General features: G+C 40.3%; 1 protein-coding gene across 3 annotated transcripts in view; it reads right to left on the minus strand.

The window, feature by feature from the left end:
• NFKB1 (nuclear factor kappa B subunit 1) overlaps positions 1-18192 on the minus strand; it is a 62713-nt gene extending 44521 nt beyond the window's left edge. Inside the window, exons 1-3 of one of the 3 annotated variants that reach the window (XM_069783660.1) lie at positions 17964-18192; positions 5607-5659; positions 4378-4462 (exon numbers count right to left, since the gene is read on the minus strand). In XM_069783660.1, coding sequence (XP_069639761.1) covers positions 4378-4462; positions 5607-5651 — 130 coding nt within the window. In that variant the 5' untranslated portion in view covers positions 5652-5659; positions 17964-18192. Of the gene's footprint in view, positions 1-4377; positions 4463-5606; positions 5660-16155; positions 17440-17963 lie in introns of those variants that run through there. The other 2 variants (XM_069783650.1, XM_069783642.1) reach the window with 2 other exon arrangements.
• Positions 18193-26500: the final 8308 nt, after the last annotated feature.

Raw genomic sequence — 26500 nt, forward strand, 5'->3', positions numbered from 1 at the left:
ACTATCTTCCTGGCACTGCTGCAGTCAGGAGGGCTAAGAACTGCAACTAAAACATGCAGTCCTCCAGCCCAGAGGGGGTTTGGTGCAGACTGCCACATCCTGGGTATGCTTCAGTGCTTCCTTTTCTGTCTTCTCGCCTTGGTTGCCACAGACCAACTCGCATCCCACTGCCTCCCCTCCACCCTGAGTCACAGTCCCACTTCCCCACATCTTCTTCAACTGCTACGTTTCTTCATTTTCCTTCCTGCCTGAGTCAGAGGCCCTCCTGCATCTTGACACTCCCACCACTTACATTCTTTCTTCCTCTTGACAGGCCTCACCCTGCACACCCACTTCCCAAAGGAGAACCCATCTTAGGCTCCCTCTTGTTTCCTTCTTCCCATCATAGCAAAGTCAAGAAAAAAGGGTTCTGTGAGGTTGGTGGGATATCCCTGCAAGTCTGGCAGCACTGTAGGACTAGTTGTGCCCTTTATCTAGCAGCTTACCTAGTACCTGAAGTCATTCAATTTAACCTGCAACCAGCTGTGGCCAAGTCCCCCCCTCACCTCCTCTCTGTTAGTGGGTCCTCCAGAACAGGCATCTCACCCTTGTAATTGTGTGCTGTTTTGCTCATGAACACAGATGAAAATGCTCATAGCCTCTAGGTTTTGATTGTTAAACCAAACACTAACCCTCTTGTATCCATCCTGGCAGTGCTACCTTGCTGCTAAAAGCTCAGACTCTGTATCAAGCCTCTTACCCTTCCTGAAGGCCTATCGTAGCATTTGTATGTCCTCCCTCTCAGGGATTCACCCGTGCAGGAACCCTATTGCATCTCAGCTCTGCAGTGTTCAAAGCACGATGTTTAAAGCAAGCAGCACAGGGGCTTTGCTTAACCTCTCTCTTCCCTCAGGTCACTCTTCAAAATACAAGCACAGAAGATCTAGAAAAAACACTAGAAGTAGCATGCAAGTCAGCTCTTGCTTCTGAGGATTAGGGCCACTGCTATGGGACAGGGAAAATGAACGCTCATCTAATTTTTGGTGATAGTCAGGCTTCCTTGAATTGCTAACATTATCTCTCTCAGAAAAAATATGAAATAAAGTTCTTTATAAGTGCTTTGTTTTTCCCTCTATGCCCTTCTCTTTTCTCAACAGCAAGCATCACAGAGGGTTGGGCAGAGGAGGTTGAAGAAATACCAGAAAACTGTAATTTTAGCAGTCTCCAGGCAATACTGTTCAGCTGTTGATGGCCCTGCTTCAACTTCACAGGCTTAAAAATGCAACTCCTTAATGCCAACAACTAGTTAGACCGGAGCCCCTAAACCCCAAAACAATTAACCAGTTCCCAAAACCATCTCTAACTGGCACACAGATTGCTACATTACATGGTTGTAGATGGCCTGGTATAAGCAGGAGGAAGTAAGAAACACCCGAAATTATAAAACACTTTGCATAGAGCTCTGCCCATTTCCTCCCCAATTTAAGGCATCACTTTGTCCCTCCACAGTGGACATCACACTGATGCGTATCTGCTTTTACGCTGCCTAAATACATGCCACAGATAATGATCCCTTCCATCCCCGATGCCACTGAGGATTAGTACCTAACTCCCAAAGGCAGGATACTTCCCAACGAGCCAAAGAAGAGGCTGACTTTGTGACATACTGCCTTTGCTGCTGGTGGTGTTTTAAACACACAGGTCAGTCCTGCAGTTTGCACTGTTATGGCACTTGTTATAGCTACATCCTTTTGTCACCAAAGGCACACAGAGATTACTTCTCTTTCTAGATTTAGATGTAAATGTAGAACTTGAACCACGTAACTACCTACTACGGCTTTAGAGCCAAAATAACCAAGCCTAATTTTCACTTAAAACCGACATACATGAGATAGAAAAAGAAGCAAAGACACTTGAGCACTGACAACCTCATGGAGAAAATCCCTGTCCCAACATTTCAAACATTTTCTACTGTCTGTAAATATTAACATAACAGCAGAACATCTATCATCAGAAAGTCCCCAAATTCCCCTGCTATTTGTTGATTCAGCTATGCTGGCATGATACGGCCATCCACAGTTATATATTAAACCTGCCAACCAGTGTAATAAGTCTGACATTGTGCATTCATAAATGCACAGACTGAAAGGTGTAGGCACCACATGAAATCATGAGGAACAATTAATTCTTTGGTTCTTTCTGTTTAAATCATCCAACTGTCCTAGAGGAAAATCCTTTTTAGAACACTTCTCAGCTAGGAGTACTTTTGGAAAATCCCACATGAATTTTTAACTGACCTTGCTCTGTAGAAAGAAATCATTAGTTCCTCTTTGGAAACAAGCATAATACATAAACTATTATATCACCTTGTAACTGAAGAGCTAGTCCATAGTAATGACACAACATAGTTTCAAGCAGGGGTGAAAGTAAGCATTATAATAATACTACTCAAGAAACAATCACTATGGCATCATGAGATGTCATTGAAATGATCAACCTTTTCTAAAACTTAAATGATTAACTTTTTGTTTGTGTAACTTGAAACCCATGATCCTTTATTAAAACCCATTTTCTACAGAGGGAACTTGCCACCTATAGTGCAGCAATAGACAACAGCAGTGCCACTAAAAAAGAAAAAAAAAAAAAAGGCCTTTTCTAAGCAGTTTTGCAAATTAAGGATAGAGCTAGACTTAGCCCTGTAGGAGTCTTCTGTGACTGCAGAACTCAGTGAATTCTTGACTCCCCCACATGGCTTTAAAAACAGCTGTTTTCTAGTTTAGACAGGACATAGATATCTGAAAATCAGTTTTATATCTCTGAATAATTTGTATGGAATGAGTCTGGCATGAGGAGTACAGAGTAAGCTTAAAAGATACATGTAAGAGATATCATTATGAGGAAATCAAAATTCCGATAACCTTATTAGTTCCACAGAAACTCTGGGGGAACAGTGAAAAAAACCCTTGGTATACAATGCACAAGTCCTTTAATCCTACACAGATGAATCTTACTGAACAATTTTATGTGCCTTAATAAAAACACACTGCAAACAAATGATTGCAACATTAATTTGTTGGATGCTTGTCCATATTTGTCAAGAGCTTTGCTCATCAGAACATTTTATCTTGAAACAAAATTATCTGCACCATATGTGTTTCTTGATCCTTCCTTGCTACTATTCAGTCAAGAAAACTAAAGTATGGTTTAAACCAGGAAACACTGAAACAGTAAGCATGCCTTAATTTTTATTTTTAAATCAGCATTTATTGTTACTTTAGGGTGGAAGTTTACCTATGAAGTAAAAAGCTAATTGCTTTTTTCATTTTACCCTTCACACCTTCTCTGCTGCCAAGTGTATCAAATATTGCAAACAGAAGTGATTTGCATTTTCAACAAAACAAAGCAATCTGCAATACAGAAGATACCAGCTACATCTTGATACAACAGAGTCAAACAGATCAACAACAGAAAGCTTTCATGTTAAAAGACATTAATAGCTATACTGGAGATATATATATTGAGAAAAACCTTATACACTTAAATAAATTTTTATTTCCTTCCTCCTTTCATATCAGCTATTCTAATAAACAAAGCAGGAGAAACAGAGTTTTCTAAATTCAAGCAAGAAGTAACACTTAAAAAGAAATTTAATCAGCAAAACAAGACCAAGGTTGATCAAGCAGCTAATAATACTGGCTGAGGTATAACACGCTTCTATTTGATATTCCTGTTCTGGAACCATACTGGAAAAACTGTGTATCAGACCTTTGCAGGATACTATTTGCTTATTTTCAGCAGTTGGTTGCAAAATTTGACTCTGAACTTTCAAACTAGTGTTATTATTCAGGAAATTGTCAGGTACTTTTAATACCAGACTGCCACTTTACAGGAAACGGAGAAGTCAAGAAGGAAAAACAGATTCAAATGATACAGGAAGTTGAACATATTCTGTGTCTTATTAGTGAAAAACAAGCACCTTAAGAATTATTACAACAAATGAAACACTGTTCAAAAGAAAAAAAAAGTACATGTTGCACTCTGCAAGCTGGCAATACAAACATGTAGGTCACTGAAAATGCAAATTTAGAAAAAAAAAAACCCAAAAATTTATAAAAACAGGTAACTCAAGCTCTTTGGTCACTCAAACCATTTCACTAATTGAAACTTTCAGCTTCTGTACAAGCCAAAAGAAAATCAGATTTGCCTCACTGTTGAAAGTTTCATGAGGGTAAGAGAGAGATGCATAAAGGTGTAATAAAAAGCCTAGTTGACAACTTTGGGATCTAGTATTATGAAATACGAGTGTGTAAACAAAAAAGCTGCTTAAAAGAACTTCACAAAAGAACAAAAAGAAGAAACAGCAGGACAATGGCACAATCAAATAGCAATGGTTCCTACCTGTTCGTAGTGGTAAGTCTGAAGTGATGTAATTTGTATTATTAAATAATGCATTCATTCCCATGAACTGATCCATTGCAAACATCTATATTGAAAGAAAATACTCTTCATTACTACATATATACATAATTTCATAAAGCATCTATCAGCAAAGAATTTCAAAGTTCTCTGCAAATATTGAGACTGCAAACACCCTGGTGCATTACGTAAACATTTTATATCTACTTTATTTTTGTTGGCAACAGCAGTGCAAGCAAGCTGATAGTACTGACCAAGTTTCACCAGTATCATGAGACTGCACTGAGCTCAGCCCAGTTTCTAAGCATGCATTTTGCTTACATGCACTAGCAACTATATACTCAAAAGAGCTTATATGGTAAATTCTGAAAATCTGACGCTAGATGTCTTGCCCAACACCTTGCTGAGAACTTGTGAGTTTTCATTTCTACTTCTGTGATTAAACCCCACCAGACTACATTCCTTATGTAAATATATTTACAAGCTCTAATGCAAGAAAACACTATATACAGGTTAAAGTTTTTTGTTTTTTTTTTTTGAATACTGACATGCCTTAACTCACTGTAATTGTCGTCAAGTATAAATCTACCTTCTTCCAAAGTGGAGCAAGCATAAAGGAGAAAATAGTTTCTTTTTGGAAGTTAAGGTGGGTAGAAATGATTTGTTCTTCACTCAGACTTTTCACTCAAGCACTATTCTCACAATTCAAATGAATCATGAAATAACCTAATGAGATCAGGAAGAGCTTCTGAAGAACTAGGCCTATTGATCTGTGCGAGTGAAGGAACATTTTAGTCATCAATGTCAATGCAAATTTCACAAAAAATTATATAAAGGGGCCTTTTAGGGCATAAGGGGCATTATTTTCAGATAAAGTCCAATGTCCACCCACCACAGAAGAAATTTCAGAGCAAGTGTCACAGGCAGACAGGGCATAAAAATGAGCACTTTTTCAATTGCTTCTTTCAGCAGGCCTAGCTTTCCTTTTCATTTCAGCCATTTCACCAGTGGCAAGGCACTTTACAGGTCACATAAATACCTCAGAGAAAAACAAACCTAGATTTCCCCAGACCTGATTACTGCCAATAACTAGAATGCTTTTATATCTCCATGTTGTTAAGCCTAGGAAATGACAGGACAATACCAGAGGAAGACAAAACAGAGAACTAGGAGAGAATACAGGGATACTGAAAGTACACAAATCCGGTTACCTGAGGATCAGACACTCCCATAATATAGGAATCTTCTCCTGCCATTTTAAGTCCTGAAACACAAAACCATGATCAGAACTCTCATTTTTTTCAATGTACAGCAATAGAGAAACTTGAAAAACATTAGAGTTAAAAGCCTCATCTCTGACCCTTCTTATTCTACTCATGAAGTTCATGATTTACAAAATACTCTTAAAATTCCTCAGTATTTGAAAGGGGCAGCCTAAGGACAGGATAAGCTCTTGGCACTCACAACTCAGTGTTGACAATGACAATTATGGATGTACAACACACCTAACCCTCCTTCACAGGTCTACATATAAATGCTGGACACTGGGTAAGTTTAGCCTGGCTTAGTTTTCCTGGGGCCAGCAGCAAGCCAGTAGCAGAGCCTGGAAATTTTCTTAGGAATTTATTAGGTCTATTATAAATGATTAGCGTTATTTCCTTTCATGTAGATGTTATTGAAAGAATTACAATTTCACTTATGTTGATCTTACTAAAAAAGACTCTCCAAGGGAACATCTGAAAATAAAGTAGTGACTATTTCAAGAGACTCATGTCTGCGTGCAAGCAGACACTTCAAATAAGGTTAGTAACTAACAGAAGATAGAAACATGTCACTGGCCCTCATATTCCACCACAGTGAACATGAGCCATGTTTTCCAGCAAAGCAAAGTGAACTGTGAAAACCTGCTGCCCTATGAAAGACAGTAGCAAGTGATCAGTAAACCAGTAAAGAAAAACTGAATCACCATGTACCTTCTACAGGAAGTAGAAAGGCAAACATCAAAAAGAATATTGGAATACTTGGGTACTTCAGTTTGATGGAGGCTCAATTCAGCTTGTTAACAAGCTCCAAAGACAACATATAGCCACCCATCCCATGCAAGTACAAAACGAAAGAAAATTTTAAATGGAGAAATAGGAGACAATTAATACTCTGATGACTTCCAGGACATAGGGTCCATGAGGATAAAATTATTTTTTTTTACCTAGAAATAAAAGTACTCACCTGTCTGTAATTCAATTTTAGAGATAAATATTTACTGAGCAATATTTATTTGTAGTATTTGGGCAAATATCAAATAACTGGTCATAGGATTTCAGCCAAAAATGAGTAACAGATATAACAAGCAGCCACAGTCACCCATGCTGTACTTCATCACCTAATACATCAGGATTTCAGCAATATAAAAAATACCAGTTGATCACATTATCTCGCAGGCACATTCTGCAAAGCATTATTTTCATCAATAACTTGCTATTGTTATTATCAATCTTTACGGGAAAAAGTCAATATACAAGGCATAACAAAACCTTCAGCATACAACAAACTTTATTAAGATGATTTTATTTGACATTCTGTTCCATAGAAAGAATATAACTCTTATCACCAATTGACAAGTTACTGAAATCACTGAAACAACTGTAATTTAGTTTTTGGCAAACACTTCCCAGTTAAAGGTGTAGGTATTACAGAAAACAATCTCAAGACCTCAACAGCCAACATTTTTTAGGAAGCGTTGGAAAATACCCACCCTGCTGATGCACACTGATTAGGTAACTGTGAGTGCAAATGCCAGATTTCTTCTGCATAAATGGAATAAAAACTGGTCCTAAAAGTCTTGTTTTGTGTTCTCTCATATTTAATCACTATTTCATGAGTCGCATATACAAAATTGTGTTCCAAAAATCCTAAAGGACCTAGATAACACAATAAATATGCTTGTTCAGAAAAAAAAAAAGTCTCTGAGGAGATAATATGAATAGCATCTGCCCACTTGCCTGTTTGCTAAATGTATACATCTTTGCAAAACTTTCAAACACAGCATCTCACAGCCTTTTTCTGTAAGGCCAACAGGATAAATTTAACGGCATGTTCTATCATCTTAGCCCTATTCTAGTTTCTCAGACTGCACCACTCTCACTCCAGCAGAACTCTGTGGGAGAAGGGCAGTTCTCACACCTGCTACCTGGTCATATTTACAGTTCTACAATACATGACTTCAACAAAGTGGAAAAGTACTGCAGGGACAGTATTTCTGAAAACTTTTCACTTAAAGTACTTTGATATAAAAAGCAGAATCCATACAGAAATGGAACCTACGTCTATCTGAAACAGTGCTTCAATTTCACCTGATCAAAATGGTCATTTCTGGCTTTTTGACTGATGCAACGAACAATGTCATGAGAGCAAAGCATCAGTCATTAAAGACAAACGTTACGCTCAGAAGCAGCAAGGTAACTACCCACACACTACCCAGTTGCTGTAAGTATGTACTAATGAATTTCTAACCAGGTATTAAACACAATCTCACTATCACCAAAAGCACAGGTGTCTCTCGAGATCTTTTGTGTTCAACAGGCAGCTGCAGTGTTTGGGGGGGGTCGTTAAAGACATTCTCCCTGGCTTAAATGCTAAGCCAGTTTATTGTAAACACACGATGATTTAGATATGTAAACATATGCCTTTGTGTATGTAAACTGACACTTGATTGCTTTTTCAGGGCTTAGACAAAAATTAACCCAGCAGTTTAAAATGACCCCTCTAAGTGACTGAAAACACTCTCAGTTTCACTGTATGTTTTGTTCTCTTTCAAAGCCAACAAAAGACAAAAACATTGTGGGAGCCCTACTGTCAAAATAGGATTCAGATTCGTTTCCTTAGAATTTATTTAGTTAACAAATCCCTAAGCTTCCCCTTACAAGAAAATCAGGGCAAATCCAGGGAGTCAATAACATGATTAAAAACCAAAAAGATACTTGCAGAAAAACAAACCCTAACATTAATTGTATGACTTTTAATTAGCCTCTTCCCTTATTGCTTGAGTTTCTAAGCACCCTTCCTACATGCATTAAGTGGTAAGATTAGCATCTACCACGAGTAGTTTTGTTCATTCTCTCCTTGCATGAGCTGTATTTTGGGGCAGAGACTGTTTTTATCCAAGCTGTATTTGCTGCTGTATGCATCTTAGAGAAGTCAAGTCAAAACCACCTCTCTCTCTCATTGGAAGAAGATGGGGATTAAAATTGCTTTGTGGAAGCTCATGTTGCCATATATGCCTGCTCCCCACATAATCTCCAATTCCCACAAACTGTACTGCAAACTTACATCTACAATAAAAAAATACCCCTACACCTGCAGACCACAATCAACTACGACAGACTCCACCGTGGAGATTGCCTGAAGTCTTTCAGATAACAGGGCACAGGAAACTGAACATTTCAACTCACAGTATTTTTTAGTGTGAAAATTCAAAGGTGGGTGAAGGAACATCATTTAGCTCCTAGCGCAATGGGAAAATGTAAAATCCAGCTAAGCTTGTCCAAAACCACACAGCTGTGCCTACTGAGGGACTATAAGTGTGTATGGATGTGCATATGCATGTGTGCTGTATTCCTTTCTGCCCACAGCAGGTCAGTTGCCATTGTGAAAAAGGTTAAAAAAAAAAGAGAAAAAGAAAAAACCTAGGAATATATATATATATATGGAATATGACGGGGTTGCACAAACCAACCAAGCAAACATAATGGCAGTTACTTTGCATCACTACTCCTCCTTAATAACCGAATAATACCAGGTACACTTAGGCACAGCTGGAAGAGCACGAGTTCATTTATTGTATTCTGAATATTTGTTTTAAAGCTTCAAAAGGATCAGGCATTTAAAATGGAAACAACATAATTAATGTAGGAATGCTCTCATCCAGGAACAAGAATTCTCATTTCTGTTTATCTTGATCATTTGATTTCAGATCTCTCTCCTGCTGTTCACCAACATCCACTGCGTGTAATTACCTTTCAAAAACAAAGATGTTTCTCTAACCAACTTTTTTTAGCCCCCTGATTTTTTGGAGCCCAGATCCTTCCCTCTACTGTTCCTCTTCAACTTTCCAGCCTGAATTTTAAAAATGAGGTAAACCATTTTCCTCTTTGATACCAGTATTCAATCCAATACCTACAAACAGGGAATGGGACTTCTTCCTATTACCTTTCTACAGACAAGCATAACCTGATGCAAATTTCATCACCTATGAGGAATCAAGCTTTAATGTTTGATTCAGATACCAATAGTCCAGTTATTTCTGAAAACATTTACAGACATCTCACAAAGCAGCTGCATGCCTTTTAAAAACATTCAGACTTCAAACTTCATTCTTTTTCTTTCTAGCTTTGTTCTCATAGTGGTCTGGTTAAAAACCTGAACAGTATATATACTAACAAATTAGGAAGACTCCTTATTCCTCCAAGGAAATAAAATAATTTGAATATTACCCTAAATAGTTGAACAACACCCCCCCCCCCCCAAGAAAATTGAACTTTAGTGCCCCAAATCTACCTATTCATGTTTTAAAGTGCACCAACGTGCTTACTGATGAAGCTAACATTTCACATAGGACCAGAGAAAAAAAGCAAAACAAAACCAAAACATGACATACACTTCCTTTCCCAGACCTTCAGAGAGAGACATCATGAGCAGGTCTCTACTTTTAATCTATGTTCTTTGAATATAAATGCATTTTTTTAAATCAATTTGGAGAGATGAAGGATGAACAATATCACCAATTTCTCTGCCCCACAAAGACCTGCCTCATCATAAAAGAGTGTGATGCCTGGTGGAAACTCTTATCAGCCACTCATCTCTTAAACTTTCTGTACTTTGAGCCAACCAAACAAAATAAAAGCATAAAAACTGACATGACAGGATGCCCATCGTAATCTCACAGAATTAATGCAAAGAGATTATTATTTTATGGAAGAAGGTTTTGTTATAGCACAGATCAGTTAACAGGATGGAAATTAAGGCATATTCTGTAAAAGGTACACTGAAGATACGTATGTTAGTAAATAATGATCTTTATTGCCCAGAGCTCATTATACTTGTGAACTGGAATTAGTCTGATGGTTTAAATAAATTTGTATGTTGAAGATCGGCCATCTCTTACTTTATGAGATGTTTTACATCAACCTGTTCTCACCTTTCAAGGCTGGGATTCAGAAAGCAAGTCTCAAGACAAGAAACTCAATTACTACACTTCAGCTGACTTTGAAAGCACAGCTCTTCCTGCAAGTTTTCTAGCAGAGTGTTTTTTCCTCTTTGACTTGGCTTTCATTGGAATTTACCTGTTACAAAACTTCTTTAACTGGACACTGAATGAAAGTCATGAAATTCACTGTTTTTATGGTTTTAGCCTGTTTATTTTGCTTATTAAAAATAGAGAGGAATAACGATGGAAGAGAGGCAAACATTCGTGTTTTACATATATTTTTGCTACATCAGGGCTATAAAACATGGCAGACTATCTGACTGCAGAGAACTGTTTTTAGGAACAGCACCAAGTTCTCTGAAATCCTGTAGCAGCCATGAAATATTGAGGTAGAAAGAGTAACAGTTGTACTGTACAGTCTCTACAATGTGTTTTACCTGGTATTGTTTACTTCTTTTAGTGGCAACTATCCATCCTTGAATCTCATTTTTCTATCCTTTGCAAAACATAATCTGTATCTGTATAGAGACAACTGTTTTAGAGATCAGCATTTCCCAAATGGAGATGCTGGGAAACGTATTGTGCAATAGACACTGTGGGTTGCTGGGTCAGGGCTGGAAGCAGGACAAGAGCTGCTGAGAGGATTTTGGCTAGAGGACAGAGCAGGCTGCTCTGACAGAACAGAGATACTGATCCAAGATGTTAAGTCTCAAGCCGTTATCACTGCAGTGCCTTCAAAAGCAGGATGCTGCCCATCCCTTGCAATGCCTGGCGTCTTCACCTTAGCTCTGGCCACCTCCTCTCAACTTCATCTAGCACTTCACTTCCCTTGTAACCCAGTTATTCTTCCCAAAATACTGGGAGGACAGCTCCAGAGCAAAAACCTTTGGTGCAGAATATATTCTTAGAGAAGCACAGTGAGGGAGAAAAGGAAGTTTGAGAACTGCTATTTTCTACATCTGCACAAAATAGCAGGCCATACATATACACAGGCTTAGGTCTTCTGACGCATCAGAGGACACACAAGTTGGGTCATGAACCTACAGCAGTTATATGGACAACCCTCAGTTTAAGCTGTGCATGCCCTTCTAACCACTTTAATTATTTAAGACTGAATAAAAGATGATTTTCTTAAGAAAAATAAATCCCACTTCTGTTAAATGCAATGTAACAACAGTGGGAATATTGTACCGGCAGGATTCCAAACAGTTGCTGGCATTTTGAACACATATTGTCCAAACCTGCTTAAAGCATGTCTACACAACTAAACTCTTAACAGCTGTTAGCTACCAGCACCTTGTACTTCCATTACTGTTGCCATTAATGAAGCTGCTGAAAAGGAAAATTTTCAGGAGAGGAAGAGTAGGGAAAGAAGAGAGACATCCCCCTCCCAAATACTAATCAAGCAAAATCTTAACACAGAAAAGGTTTTAGCAATGGTTATTTACATTGTTCTCAACTACTCATTTTGATTGCATGCATTTTAATAAATTACACTGCTCCTGAAGTCCCCAGGCAAAGGTTAAGACTGGACCAAACATTTTTCATTTAGATGAGCACTGTCCTGATGCAGAGTCTGGAAAAGCTGCGAAACTGCAAGCTATACATACACACTTTTTTTTTTTTTTTTAAAATAAAAGGAAAAGAAAGAGATGTACTACAGACAGCAGATCCCTGGATTATTCAAAAGAGGTGATAAACAGCTGTAGTATTCTGAAATATATAAAGTAAATAGAACCAAAACATTAAGGGAACATCATGCATACTTTCACTCACATTATTGGCACAAACAGGGAAGAAAAAGCATTTTAAAAGCCATGAGAAGTGATTGCTAACTTGCTCAAGTTGACAAGGAGCCCCATCAACTATATTTTTTTGAAGGTTTTGAAGCAATGAAACAGACCTGAAATTTGAAGTTTGCCTTTAAATGTTAAAAGTTTACTAATATTTCTTTTCCCATCTAGGACTTCAATACCTGGGGGTACAGGGAGCTGTTTTAAGGAAACTGTATTCTCAGTATAAAACTCAACAATGCTCAATTTCCGCAAAAGAGGCATACGGAAGTTGTATTTTTTAACTTTTCTTCAGCTACCACAAAGACATGTAATCTCTGAATAAAGACTTGAGTACAATTTCTCAGTATACAAGTGAGAAAAGGTTTGTGCAGAGAGACATTTTTATCAAAGGTACTGCTTTCTACAGACTTTTTCTCATCTGTACAGTTGCAGCTGCAATAACACTATATAATCCTAAATGACACTGTGTTTTTCTAACATAACAGCACAAATCGCCTCCTCTTGTTATTAATTAAGTCTGCTTATTATTTCCTGTTGGGTGGGACCTGCAAGTTCTGGCTGTGTATTTTTAAAGTTAAAAAACTAAGTGAAAATTTTCAAATATTTTGTCATGAGAAGATGCATTATTGAACAGCAGTAGAAAAACTAGGAAACATTTAGGAAATTAAATCTATCACAAGTATTAAAGAGAGTTCAGAAGTGTGATGCACTGAATCAGAACTGTTGGGTGCTGAATTATTGTAGGAAATCTAGACTCAAATTTATTACACCAGATAACTACTAAATTTGAAGAAAAATCCATAGCATGAGGAAATTCACTTGGCAAAGAGTAACTGGACTACCTGAATGGTTGCTTTATTAATTATCTTTTACATATCAAACAGAATTTTTGTGTAAGCATTTTATTCCTTTCCCAAATGTCAAAAGTAGTGAACTAACATGATAAGAGGAAACACTAAGATGCCATAAACATATAAACTGTTTTTCCAGGATACTGTCAGAATAAAGTTAGAATGTTTTTGTTAAAACACATTCAAAGCAACTTAAACCAAAGGAATAAACAGTATTCAAATAAATGGCAAACATACTCTGGTATATGTATAATGCTAAGTATATGTAAAAATACTGAGGTTCAACACAACAAAACAACTCTAGTAACTAAACTGTCTTTTAGCAATGTGGGATGGTAACGCTACTTGAACTAACCTGAATACCATGTTAAAATACTGTTACTTTCCCCTACAGATTAAAAAGAAACACTGAATGTTCTTTAGAAATAGTTCTAGTTCATACAAAGTTGTTCATCAAAGTCAAATTTTAACTTAAAGCCACACATATCCATTTTGTAAGCCTTAAGTGTAATGAATCATCAATATCAAACAGCAAACCTTCTCCTTTTGGGGGAGAAAGAACAGCATTTCTGAGAAGCCAAGTAGCAAGCAAACCCAAGATTTCAGAAGTCCAGTTCACATAAGGTTTGCTGTATCACCAGGTACTTTCACACAGGTTCTGGGGTCTTACTGAAGACACAGTCCCTCATCTCATGAACAGCAGCAGAGGGCTCAGAAAATAGCAAGGGCTGTTACCACTGCAATCACAAAAGTGAGCTAAGGGATTCTCAGTGACCTTTTGGTTTCGAATAGCTACTGAAAACATACCATCACAGAAACAGTCAGTTAAGTAACACCAGTAAGTGGAACCAAACAGGTAAAACTGAGTCCAGCACCATTACAGTTATACCCTAGGTTTCAAATTTACAGGTGCAAAGTGGTTACTAAGGCTTTTTTTTTGGGGGGGGGGGGGGGGGGAGATGGTTTTGGTTTTTTTTTTTTTTCCCAAAGAAATAGTGCAACTCCTGCAGCCTCGATTTTCTACAGTAACCTATGACACAACAAAAACCACTTAATCAGACCCCAAAAACATCTGCTCACTTAGTTTTTACTTCATTTGTATGTTAAAATCTGTCCATAAGTGTTTAAACACATAGAAATAAGATCTTTAAAAGAAACAAACAAACAAAAAACCAACCAAAAAAAAAAAGACAACCAACACCACACAACTCAGACCTACTTTGCTCTTGATCTGTTGATACCAGCACAGTTTGCTTGGAGGATGCAATGAAATATAGAGGTATTTCAATGAAATATAGAGGTATTTCACTTTAGCTAATTCTGAATTTTAAATGAGGAAAAAAAAAAAAAGTATCTGGCACTACTTTTCAAAAGAACATAAAAGTTGCAAGGGGAAAAAAATGCTAGCAGTAGCAACAGTAGCTTCCTCCCCACACATGGTCTGTCAGCTCCACCTAAATCCTAAACAAAGGATTTTACCTTGAGACTAGAATAATTTGAAACATCTTTTAAGGCCTTACTTCTGAAACTGCCAACAGTGCTTCAGCAAAATATATATGTTTAAATGAAAGCACTGAAGAAGACTCACCGAATTATTTCTATGCCCAAAATTAGATGCAAATTTAGTGCCTGACTGACCTAAGGGCACAATTAATGACAACCATAATTATGATCTTATCAATGTAGAACTTCTTAAAAGGTTCACAGCATATTTAAAGGACATCAATTTACAACTTCTACTTCTAAAATAACTGTGTCAGAGCTAAAAGTGACCAAGACCAGGAACTTCTTTTTCATTATTTGCCTGAAACATTCTCTCCTCTTTGTTTTATAATAGCTGTGTTATTTTGTGTCCGAGAACGAAAGAAAAGCTAGCAACACGTTGGAAAAAAAAATTTTAACTAAAGTTAGAGCTTTCATTAGTTGCTTAGGGAAATGAGTAACAATTTTCTTTAAGACTAATACTTCTGAATTTAGAGTTGGCAAACATTTACAGCACCGAAAGGTGATAAGATTTTAGCAAGTACATTTTGAAGAGATCTGTGAAAACAGAGTAATTAACCAGAATCTCTGAAGACCAAGGAATTTTCTCATCACTAGCTGCACCAGAAAGCCAACTGTAAGTTAGTAAAAAAAAAAACCAACATTGTATTTCACTGTATCTTTGCAACTTCAAAACATTTACTTTGTATGCATTTAACTACTGAGGGACACCTGAACTTTCTAGTCAGCATAGAGCACCCTTGATGGTAAAGACTTACAGGCCTTCAAACTTGGTTCCTGTCCTTACAGATTCAGTGACGATAAGCATGATAACATGAACTCCTAAATGCACTTATTTCTGGAGTTCGCATGTACCCATGAGACAGTGACATGGCAAGATTTTGGCAAAAGGCAATGATGAAAAGGAGTATTGTTTTCACAAAACCTCAAAATTCTATTAATTAGCCAATTTGCATCAGTGATATTTATTTGTAGGTATCCATTCCTGAATTCACATAATGCCACCTCAATGAAAAAGGTAAATTTAAATTTATTATTAAAATGTATTTTAAAAATAAAATACATAGTAACTGAAAAACAATTAAATAGCTGGTTTTCAATAAATGAAGCAGGAAATTTTCAAATGTGCATATAAATGAAGTATCACTGTCTGCTTTCCACCCTCTTGCCCTCTCCCAAGATTCCCTTCTTCTCTCTCCCTGCACACTTTTTTTTTTCCAGCAAACTTTTCTGATTTCAAAGTATATACTACAAAAACCTTACCAAGATGCTGACTGAACTAAGCAAATACAGGTATGAAGTCTATCTGCTACAACATTATTTTTTAAAAACACACAACATGACACACAGTGATACAAAGCCATTCTCAGTTTTACAACCTTAACTCTACTGAAAGTACATTCATTACCTGCATGAGAAAATAATTTCATTTTTTGATGACTCTACCGCTGACTGACATTTCTTTCTTTAAAAATGGGACAAAGGGTGGAAAGAAAAAGGCTTTCTCCCTTCTGTTTCATTTTTCAGATTAAATTATTTAACAGATCTTGCACATATTTCAGCACTGAGTTTCCTCGAAATCTCCACACTCTGTGGCAGATCCCAACAATAGTATTTCGGCATAACTGTCAGTTAAATGCTTGAGCCAGGGAAGTTCACAGAACAGAGGATCTGCCTCTGGATAGTTAGAGGCTGCTTTTTCCTCTTTCGTTTTCTCAATTAAACTGTAGTCATTTCTGTAGATTACAAAACGCTGCAGACAGGATGACGTCTTAGAATGACGATGTCTTGGTTAATGCTTTCCTAGAATGGGCTGCTACATTCTCTTCCCAGAGAATAAAAATGCTTTGACTGAAATACTATTTCAAAAGTTGATACTTCACAGTACATTGCACAGAGACTCTGAATGTCAATAAAAACAAAGTGCTGTATCTTCAACCCTATTCTGTGAGCTTGACAGTGGTCGTGTAGCACCTTACAGCACGTAAAGCACAAGGTGATATGGCAGAGAATACATCCACTTAGTACTAATTTTCTCTGTGAACAGAATAAATGAAGAGAGGACTTTTGAAGCACAAAACATGTCAAATATGATCGGCACTTTAAAACCATTTTTAAAAAAAATAATCTGTATTTCCTTTAAAACGTTATTCTTTAGCAAAGATGTTAAGCGTTTCAAACCAGGAAGTTGAAATGTAGCAGATGATCCCTTGCCTACAAAGGCTTATCCTGCAAATGCTTACAGGCACTCATATTTACTTATTTGAATGAAATTACATAGCAGTACACTGCATCATGATAATGGCCAAATAACACATAGCTCATCTGTACTACAGTTCAGAAATAATACTCCATGTTACGTTCCGGTTTATGTTTTTTCAAGAGCAGCCGGCAACCATACAACAGCAGACACTCCAAACTGTGTCTCAGGTTAAGCACATACGTCATCTTCGAAACCAAAAGCGTAAAAAGCAACACCACCTTTGCCAACAAGCACCCACTACATGGTCACCAGAAGCTGGGCTTTCCAATTTTTTTCACTTTACTTGACAGTCCTCCACAGACACCCCTTCCTAGCTAGGAAGGTATCAGCCGAAAAGCCTACTACGTGCTTAAAAAATAGTCAGTCACGAAAGAGGCGTGAGGCGGTCCGCGCACTAACAGAGTGCACTTTTTCAAACCCGCAACAGAAAGGAAAGCGCGGTGGCAATCGCCCCTTTCAGAAACTGCGCACCGGGAAGAAGGGGGTGCCGCCTCCCCGGGTCACCCCGCCGGCAAGGCCGCCGCCGCCACGACCCGCAGCCCCCCCCGCGTCCCGCCACACGGCACCGGCCGCCGCCGCCGCTTGCCCGCCGGTTCCCCTCTCGCTCGCTGCAGCCGCCCCGGCGAGCGCAGGCAAACCCCCCGGCAACCGCTCCCGGCTCTTCAAGCGGGAAGTCCGCGCCTGGGCCGAGGTCACAGGCGAGCGAGCGGCTGGGCGGAGGAACGGGACGGGACGCGCTTCCCGCCGGCAAACCTCCCCTCCGGGGGGCCGCCACGCTCTCTACAGTGCTTCCCCCCCCCCCCCGGCCAGCCCCGAGCAGGGCTGCCCGCTGCCGCCCCGGTCTCGCTCCGTGCGGGACGGAGGACGCGCAGCCAGCGGCAAACGGGCGCCGAGATAAGGGTAGGGGAGAAAGGCGGCGGCGAGCGGCCGGTCAGGGGCCGCCTGGGGCTCACCCGGGGCAGGGCTGGGCTGGGCTAGCGGCGGCGCGTCGTCGTCGTCGTCGTCGTCGTCTGCCGTTGAGCGGGTCCCGGCCGCGCGTCCCTCAGCGCCGCGCCATGTAACCGGCGTGACGCCGCCGGCGCCGCCCGCGCCCTCTGCCGCGCGGACTTTCCCCCTCCCTCCCGCCCGCCCCGCCGCGGGCCCGCTGACGAGGGCCGAGGGCAGCCGAGCGGCACCGGCCTGCGCGGCGGCCGCCGCCTGCGTAGCCTCCGCCTCCGCCCGCCCCTGCCCCCCGGCCCGCCGAACTTCCTGGCTGGAAATTCCCGCTGACGCTCCGACGGCGCAAACGGCCGCGCGGGAGAGGAGAGGAGAGGAGAGGAGGGGCGGGGCGGGGCGGGAGCGGGCAGCCGTTGGGGGGCAGAGAGGGAGCCGGCGGCCGTTGGGCGCGAGCCGCCGTTGGGGGGCGGGAGGAGGGGCGCCCGTGCCGCTCCGAGCACCACCGGCCGCCAGCTGGCGGGGCCCCCCTCAGCCCCGCGCGCGGCAACGGCCGTCCGCCACCTCACGGCTGAGGAGAAGCCCACCCCGGGCGGGCGAGGAGAGGCAGCGGTGAAGCGAGTAGGGCAGAGCGGAGCCAAGGAAGCGCCTGCCTGCCTGCCTGCCACCCACTCGCTGGCGACGAAATCCCTCCCTCAGGGACAGGCCCTCCCGCCGGGAGGAAGCCGCATGAATACGCGAGCCGTTTCATCCCGGGGGAGTTAACCACCCCCTCGAGAGTCACCCTGCCGTTGTCCGTGTTGCTTGGCCCACAGCGACGTTCTCAACGCTGCTGCGGTGTCGGGCCCGACCTGGCGGCTGCCAGCCTTTTCTTGTTGGTTGGCCCCTAAAAAAATTCTGAAGGGAAGCGAGACTATGCATAGAGTGAGTTTAAACCCACTTACATAGTACCTGGCTGTTGGCTGGCTTTCACGGGCACTTTGCAAAAGGAGGTTTACTGATTGACTACCACTTGACTTCTGAAAACAGCACTGAGCAGAGAGTACAGGCTACACAGCACCATTTTTCCTGTGCATTTATATAGCTTCTGGCAGAGCAGACTCCCGGGTCAGTTAGCTTCTGTTAAATAGTGCCAACTATCAATAATATGCTGCTTTTCTTAATACTGAAATCCAAGTTTGTAGTACAGTAACCAAGTCTCCCAGACATATCTAACCAAGGCTAAAGAAAGTCAGTTAGTGCCACATTTAATTGGTACAAGTATTACGTGAAACATTTAAGTTCAGATATCTTTATGCCCAGTCTTAAATATCTGGTTTGGTAAGGGTGAAGAGCATCTCAAATCAGCAGCCAGCATGGTTTACCTGATGTGTCTTAGCCCAGAAAGTCAGCAGCACACCTGAAAAGCGCCTGTGGGGCATTTTGTTATGCTAAGGCCACATGAGGTGGAACTTTACTACTTATCTCAGAGTTGAATGAGAGTAACAAAAGTCATAATTTATAAGAAGGATTAAAAAAACCACCTGTAAATGAATGAAATGATATGACTATTGCTTCTTGTATTGAAGCAAGGAACTGAAATCTAGAGCAAAAATGGATTCAAAAGAAATAGGGTCAAATCATAAGCCAGCTATTGACTGGAACAAGAAGAAAGGGTTATTTTTACCAGAGAGCTATTACAGCCTTATCTTTAACACTGTATAGATAGCCCGGTCATGTCAAAGAGGGAGACTATGCTGCTGAACGCTTCCAGTCCATCCAAATGGTAGCTGATTTCATTCCTGGAAAGGGATTAGATTCAGATGTTGCACTTTGTGCCCCATCTCTAGGTTGGCACAGAGAGGTACTTGTTTAAAAGTAGTGCTGAGACTGCAAAAGAGAGCCGGGAAAGGCAAAGGGTTTTCTCTGTCTCTTGATAGAAGAACTGAAATCTCACACAGGTTACATATACATATGTATGAAGAGACAGTAATTTCCTTTATTTGGATTGCCACTCGTGCTCTGTGATGCAGTTCTAAAAATGCATTTCCCCATTCTCTTCCCAATCCAAACTCGGAATTGAGAGTGACTCAGCATTTCTGAATAAACTATGTTTTTTGTTATTAAATGGGGATACTTTCTGGACGCTCAAGACCCAACATTAATCTTTTCTGTGAAAGCAAGTGCACTGAAGTAAGCAGAGAAAGTAAGGAGAAAATTGGGCCCCAAAGCCCTTTAAGAAGGAAGTCTACATGGATTTAAAATACAAGAAGTTTCAAAATAAGGTTCATTTGAAAGGAAAGGTGCCATGTCACAGCTAGTCAAAGGCATACTCACAGGGCAAAACCTGTACTAACAAGTACCAGGAAATCAGACAAGGTGGAAAAGTTCCAAAACTTAAGGAGACTTACCTGGTGGATTTATTTTAAAAGGACACATTATCAAGCACTCAGACTCAGCTTTCCCTGCAAAGTCCTTATCAGCTTCCACAAACATCTAGGTTTTAAAAGAAAATCCTCTTCTCAATTACAGTTAAAGCATGAATTTGTCTTTCTTATAACTTCACACCATAACAGAAACTTTATTTCTACTGAAACCCACAACAGTGCCAGGCTGTAAGCCCACAGTTCAGTAAAATTATCTTCACAGGACACACTAGATAAATGAACTGCTATAAAGCACATGCTTCTCACCATAAGAGTCAACTGAGCAATTATTTCTCTAATCCTATTTCCAACCACTACAAAAATTAGGCAGATAATATAGAGTCAGGTCTGAGTGGTTTGCAGTGATAAAGTGGTGCCGCTTTCCTGGATAACACAGGTTTGCAGTATTACCATCAAGACACTTCAGTGCCTGGACAATAGCAGCTCACAAATGAAGAGCAGGTGATTAAGCTGAACCTAAAGGAGCAAGTCCTTATGCTGTTAAGCTGAGGGAGATATTGTGAAATGTTTCTAGCTATGTTACAGTGTCTGGTAGTTGGGAAGGTGCATTGGAGGCAAGGCTTTCTAGTTGTGTGCTTACTCAGGCTGTTTCACCTTAGCAAGTTTGTGTACGTTTAAGTTTCCTGATATGTAAATTCACTCTAGGACCCATATCTGTTCTCTGCTAGGTTTGCTCTGGGAGTACAGATCCCTTCCTAAGGTCGGAAATCTTTGGCCTCAGTACTTTTTAATTCTGTAACTAATACTGTTTCCTCTCATGGACAAAGTGTTATTTCTGAGAATTAAGCTTTATTTATCCAGGGATGTCTGAAAACAGATAAATGTGTAAGACTGGGAGAGATTTTTAAAATAATCACTCTTCACTTTAATTGGCATGCCTGAACTGGAGAAAAAAAATCATTGCTGTTTCCTACTTTATTTTTTCCCTGTTTCTGAGGTATTTACTGGAATTGGGACAGGATCTTTGCGTTCCCCTTGACGTCGTAGCTTTGATACTAAAACAGGAAGAGATGAGGGAAAGTCTAAAATAGCTACTGAGAGATACTTCCTTTTAAAGCTTTCAGCTGCCTCTCTTCATTGGCCTGCTAGGCCATACTATCCAAATCTCTTTCTGCTTAATCCATTATTTCTTCATCATCCAGAAGTTCTAACTTAAAAACTGATTTGCCTTGGATAGTAGCCAGTGATTGTCTTACACTCCAGTCCTCATAGAGGTTACCAATGTTTAGCTAACATTTGCTGTTGGCATTGCTATTACCTCCTGTAACTTGAATCCACCAGGAACATAAGATGACAATATGCATAAAAAACCCAAAACATATTTTTAAGATGGTGCCATCATTCTGAGATAGAATATATATTGAGCTCTAATGAGGTGGACAATAAAAACTGTATAAAAAAAAAAGCTCTGAATAGCCAAGGTAAATGTGCAAAGACAACCAATTTGAACCACAGCTAGAAGAGGGTCTAGAGTTCAATGATGCTGCTGAATCCCCACGTTGCAGCATCCATGAGAAGTACTTTCTGTCATCTTTGCCATTTTCTGGTGGGTGATGACCTGGCCTCAATTCATCACATATTTCATCAGCACTTAGATGGATGCAGCAACACCCTGCAAAACTCAGCGGTGTGGTGTGTCCTGTACTTACACAGGTTGCATCCCAAATGTACTTTTCACTTGCTTCCTACAGAACTGCAAATCAGATATGGGATCTCGTATTACCTCCAAAACGGTTCAGACCTGTAACTATGCTAAAAGACTAAGTTTCTAGTGGATTGGGTAAAAGTGCTAGAGCTGAAGCAGGAGAAGATTTCAGTAGTGAATAGCTGCTGGGGGGCGGGGAATACATGTAGTAGACTTAAATAAGAGAATCATGAGGCTCTAGATATGGCTGATGTGTAAATCAACAGAGAAAGGGGAACCTTTGGAGAGAGCCAGAAGTAAACAAGAAAAGGAAGATTAAAGAATTATTAAAAAAAAAAAACCAAAACAGAAGTGATCATGAAACCGTGAAGAGGTTAGGTTATCCTTGAAGGATAGGCACTAATCTGAACAGAAGTGTGAGTGAACCTGTATTTCTATGTGATAGCTGACTTTTGTGCATGAGATAAATAACTTAACAGGTTAGCTCGGTCTTATGCTCCAAGTGGAGAGAAGATCTGAATGGATGGGAGTTTATCAGATTGCCTTTTCTGTATTTCCTCTTCCAGAGTCCTACAGTTTTCTTGCATAAATAGCTGATAGATAGTTATGAGTCTACTTTTATCTCTTCTTCCATGAAGTAAGCCTGCCAATTAATTTAGAAAATAAATCTAGGCATAAACGCTCACATTAGGTGTTACAATAATAGCTTTAGCTCTGACATCATCTGCTTTGTTTTCATGTATGATGGGTCAACATCTAGAGCTATGATACAGTATACAGTATCACTTAAAGACATGGAAAGAACCAAGCAGAGAAGGCAATTTTATGTATATAATTTTTGGAATGGTTAGCCTAGCCTCCCCTCAGTTTGGCTGTGTAATGCCAGGCCTTCTTCCTTCCTTTCTTTTACACTGGCAGATAGCAAGGAGCATTTCACAGCAAACCTCTCAGTTACACTGAAAATGGTGGTTTATATATTCTGTGTGAACTTGCTGCAAGGTAGCTGCCCTCAATAGAGGGCTACCCAGAGCACTGTGAGTTGTTAGCTGACTAGTTTGCTTGGGCCTTGAAGCTGCTTCATGCAAAAGATAGAGATTGCCCCAAAAGTGTTACCAAAGCTGCTCCTAGTTAGCAGTTCAGGTTTAGAAGTTGAGCTGTGTAATAGTGTGCAGCAGTATGTACATGTATTCTCAGAATATAAATGGTTATGTTTATAGAAACTATTTATAGGACCAGTGGTATGTAGCACTGTAACAATGTGAAGGACATGCACCTTAGAGCCCAAAGCAAATTGCTACAGCAAGTAGAGTCACAGTTAAGAGTTGTGCTATCTGGTGGTAAATCTAATAATCTACCAGTCAGTTCTTCAGAATCTGGACCTAGTACAGATTGTGAATCATTCGCTCTTGTATCGCTCAGCTACCTAACACCTTGGCCAGCCACTGAAGGCAGAGGGATGGGGTTTTGCCATTTGAGTTCAGTGACAGCAGGTTCTTACCAGTCCGCTGCGTTCACTCCCTTCTCTTCCCACCAACTGTCCCTGTGTTATGATTAATATTGCACTATGGTCAGTATTTCTTAGGTGGGTGAGTTGGTTTCTCTTCATAGTCTTTTGCATATCTGAATGATATGTACTTCTAACTTCTATCTGATTACACCCATCAGAAGCCAGTTCAGGGGCCCAGTTATGTTCCCAGGAGAAGTTCTTCCCAGTACATGACTGCAGCTTTAGAGCCTCAGCAATGTTTCACCCAGTTAGCTAATGCAAACGAGCAGCTGCTTGATTCTTGTTGTCTTTGTCACTTTGTTGTGTTAATAGTCACTTTCATTAAATGTATGCTCAGTTCAATTTATGAGCTCATTTTGGGTCAGGTGTACTGAAAAGGACCAATGTTAACACTGTAGAGAAAGCAGAATTTAGCTAACTTGGTATTACTACTATTTTATGCTGTAGCAGCTCTTTAAGGCCCCAGTAGGGGAAAGGAGTTCCAGAAAGCTAAGCACTGTACAAACATATAGGGAAGAGATTTTCTCTGCTACAGAACTTTCAACATCTAAATATGTAATGGAAAACTGATTATGGAAGCACAAAGTGGCACTCCTGTTGCTGTTTGAGCTCATGCAGTGATTCGTTTTAAGTCTTCTGCTCAACTGTTGGTAGAAGTAAGTTTTGATTTCCTGAACTGTTTCTGTTGCAAGTTTTAAGCCTTTACGATAATTCGTGATATTCTTCTTAAAATTCCAGTCCTGGAATCTCTGGATATGTGGCTAGTTTTCTCTCAGGTTTTGATGAAAACTTAAAACTTATGTTTAAAAAACCCAAAAGTATCAGTGTTCAAAAGGTATCTTTTAAATTGATGTGATTCTCTTTAGGTAAATCCTGTGGGTTTAGGGGACTTTATGATTTTGTAACGATGAGGGGTTAATGACAATGAGTGGTGAATTAAGACAAATCATTAGTGTAATGGATCAGGCCTTCTAAAATTACAAGATTATAAAAGAATATTTGGAGGGCACTATGAAAGGCAAGTCGTTTCATGGATTTGGTTTCATAAAAGCTCGTGTTCTCAACCTTTGCTCCAGAGCTGTGAGGGCTGGAAAACTTTTTTTAGGAAAGTGTTCTGTACTTAAAGCTGCAACATCAGAAATGGTACAGGTGCTATCCAAGACTGTGATAAGATGCAACAGGCTGATGGAAAGCAAGAGAGTCTGCCAACAAGAAAAAGAGCCCTGTGACAGCAGGGTTTCAGGAAAGGAGAGGGACCTCAGTCTGCTTTCTACTCTACACAAGAAAAGCAATGAGTGATAGTGGTGGAGGAAGCAGAGTGTTCTCCTTATTCTAGTTTCTTTCTCAGTTCCCCTCTTGATTTACTGATTGGAAGCTGAAGCCTGGGTGATAATGGGACAGGGTCTTTTATTCTTTCTCTACCCTGTGTAAGAATATGGTGCAGAGGCTTTTAAGCTATAGATAAACATCCCAGCACCAAAGCCAGAACTGGTATGACCATGCAATTGTGTTGCTGTTCCCGAGCACATTGTCTTGGATGCTGTCATGCTTACGTGGCCTGCCTTGCTTTCAAGGCTAAGGATCCCCATGCGGTGCTGTAACACATCAGTTACGTGTACAGGCTCAGGGTCTCTGTGCTGCTGAGACCTGACCTGAAAGTGCATGTGACTTTTCTCACCTGAGGGTAGGGAAATGGAATTGCAAAGTCTTCAAATGTTGCTGTTTACCTAGACATCCAAATAAGAATATGAGAGTACTGTTTAAGCCCTTGGGTGTATTTACAACAGCTCTTCCCAGCTTTAAGCATTGTGCTGCCAACAACTGGCTGCACCCAAAGACACTCCCTTAGATAGCGTAGTGAGAACCCAGTGCTGCTTGTATTCAGATCAACAGCAAACTCTTGTTGACCTACCTGGGTGTAGGGCTGGCGGCTGAGGGAGGATCCCTGCCTTCTCTACAGACTTGGAAAGTGTTCTGACAGTGGGCTCATGTGGTTGTAAATAGTAAGGCTGGGCAGCATCTGCAAAACTGTTCAAGTGTTTTCTTGAAGCAAGACTTAGCTTTGCAAGTTGTGTATTGGTCTGCAAAAAAGTAAGTTGGGTGTCATGGTGACTTTATGAATGCTTCTGGGTATGTCCAGCTGAGTCTGCTGGGGTTCTGACAGCAGTCTAGACAGGTTAGAATGATTTTCTTGTGACAAAAACGCTATTCTTCCAAGGATATAGAACAAAAGCCCAAATAAATGAAGATTGAAAACATGAATGTTAGGATGAACTGAAACACTGAGAATCTCATTTTCCCCACAGTTCTTATCACTAGGTAGATGAATATCACTTACAATCTGTATGTGCCACACTCAGACAATTCATATGGCCCTGGAGCCCACTGTGTCTTGCTCCATCCCATCACAATACTTGGAGGAGGTGGTTGTGCCATTAGAAGAAACTCATCTGTCATTGGATGATACTACAGGACCTGCCTGACTAGAAAAGTTGGACACACTGGTATAGTACTTGCTATTTTCAAAACATTTGCCCCTGTTGACGTCAGTTGCAGATGTGAGTGTTTTTAGTACTTCTGCAATCAGACTTCAGTGTCCAAATCAAGCACCTAGAAAATGAGAAACACTGACAACCTGTGAAAAGTTTGGTTTAAGTGATGCGACTAGCATCACAGAGGAACTCTGGCACAGAAGAGGAGACATTACAGCTCATTTGGTCAGGATTAAGGATATAATCTTGTCTCTTCTAGCAGTTACTAGCTGGCTTGTTAGAATCCTCCCAGCTTTTGCCAGGAAATTCATGGAGGCCCTATGGAAAACAGTCTTTTTAACATGCAGTTCTTCTCTGGAGCAGCCCCATCCTAACAACTGAGCTTGATACAGATGCCCTAGAACAGCAACTTTCATACAAAGCAAAGAAATTTTGCTAAAGTTATAAACTGAAAATAATCTCCTCTTAATAAGAAGTTCTCATCCAT

The sequence above is a fragment of the Haliaeetus albicilla genome, chromosome 1, assembly GCF_947461875.1.
Source record: "Haliaeetus albicilla chromosome 1, bHalAlb1.1, whole genome shotgun sequence".
NCBI classification, from domain to species: domain Eukaryota; kingdom Metazoa; phylum Chordata; class Aves; order Accipitriformes; family Accipitridae; genus Haliaeetus; species Haliaeetus albicilla.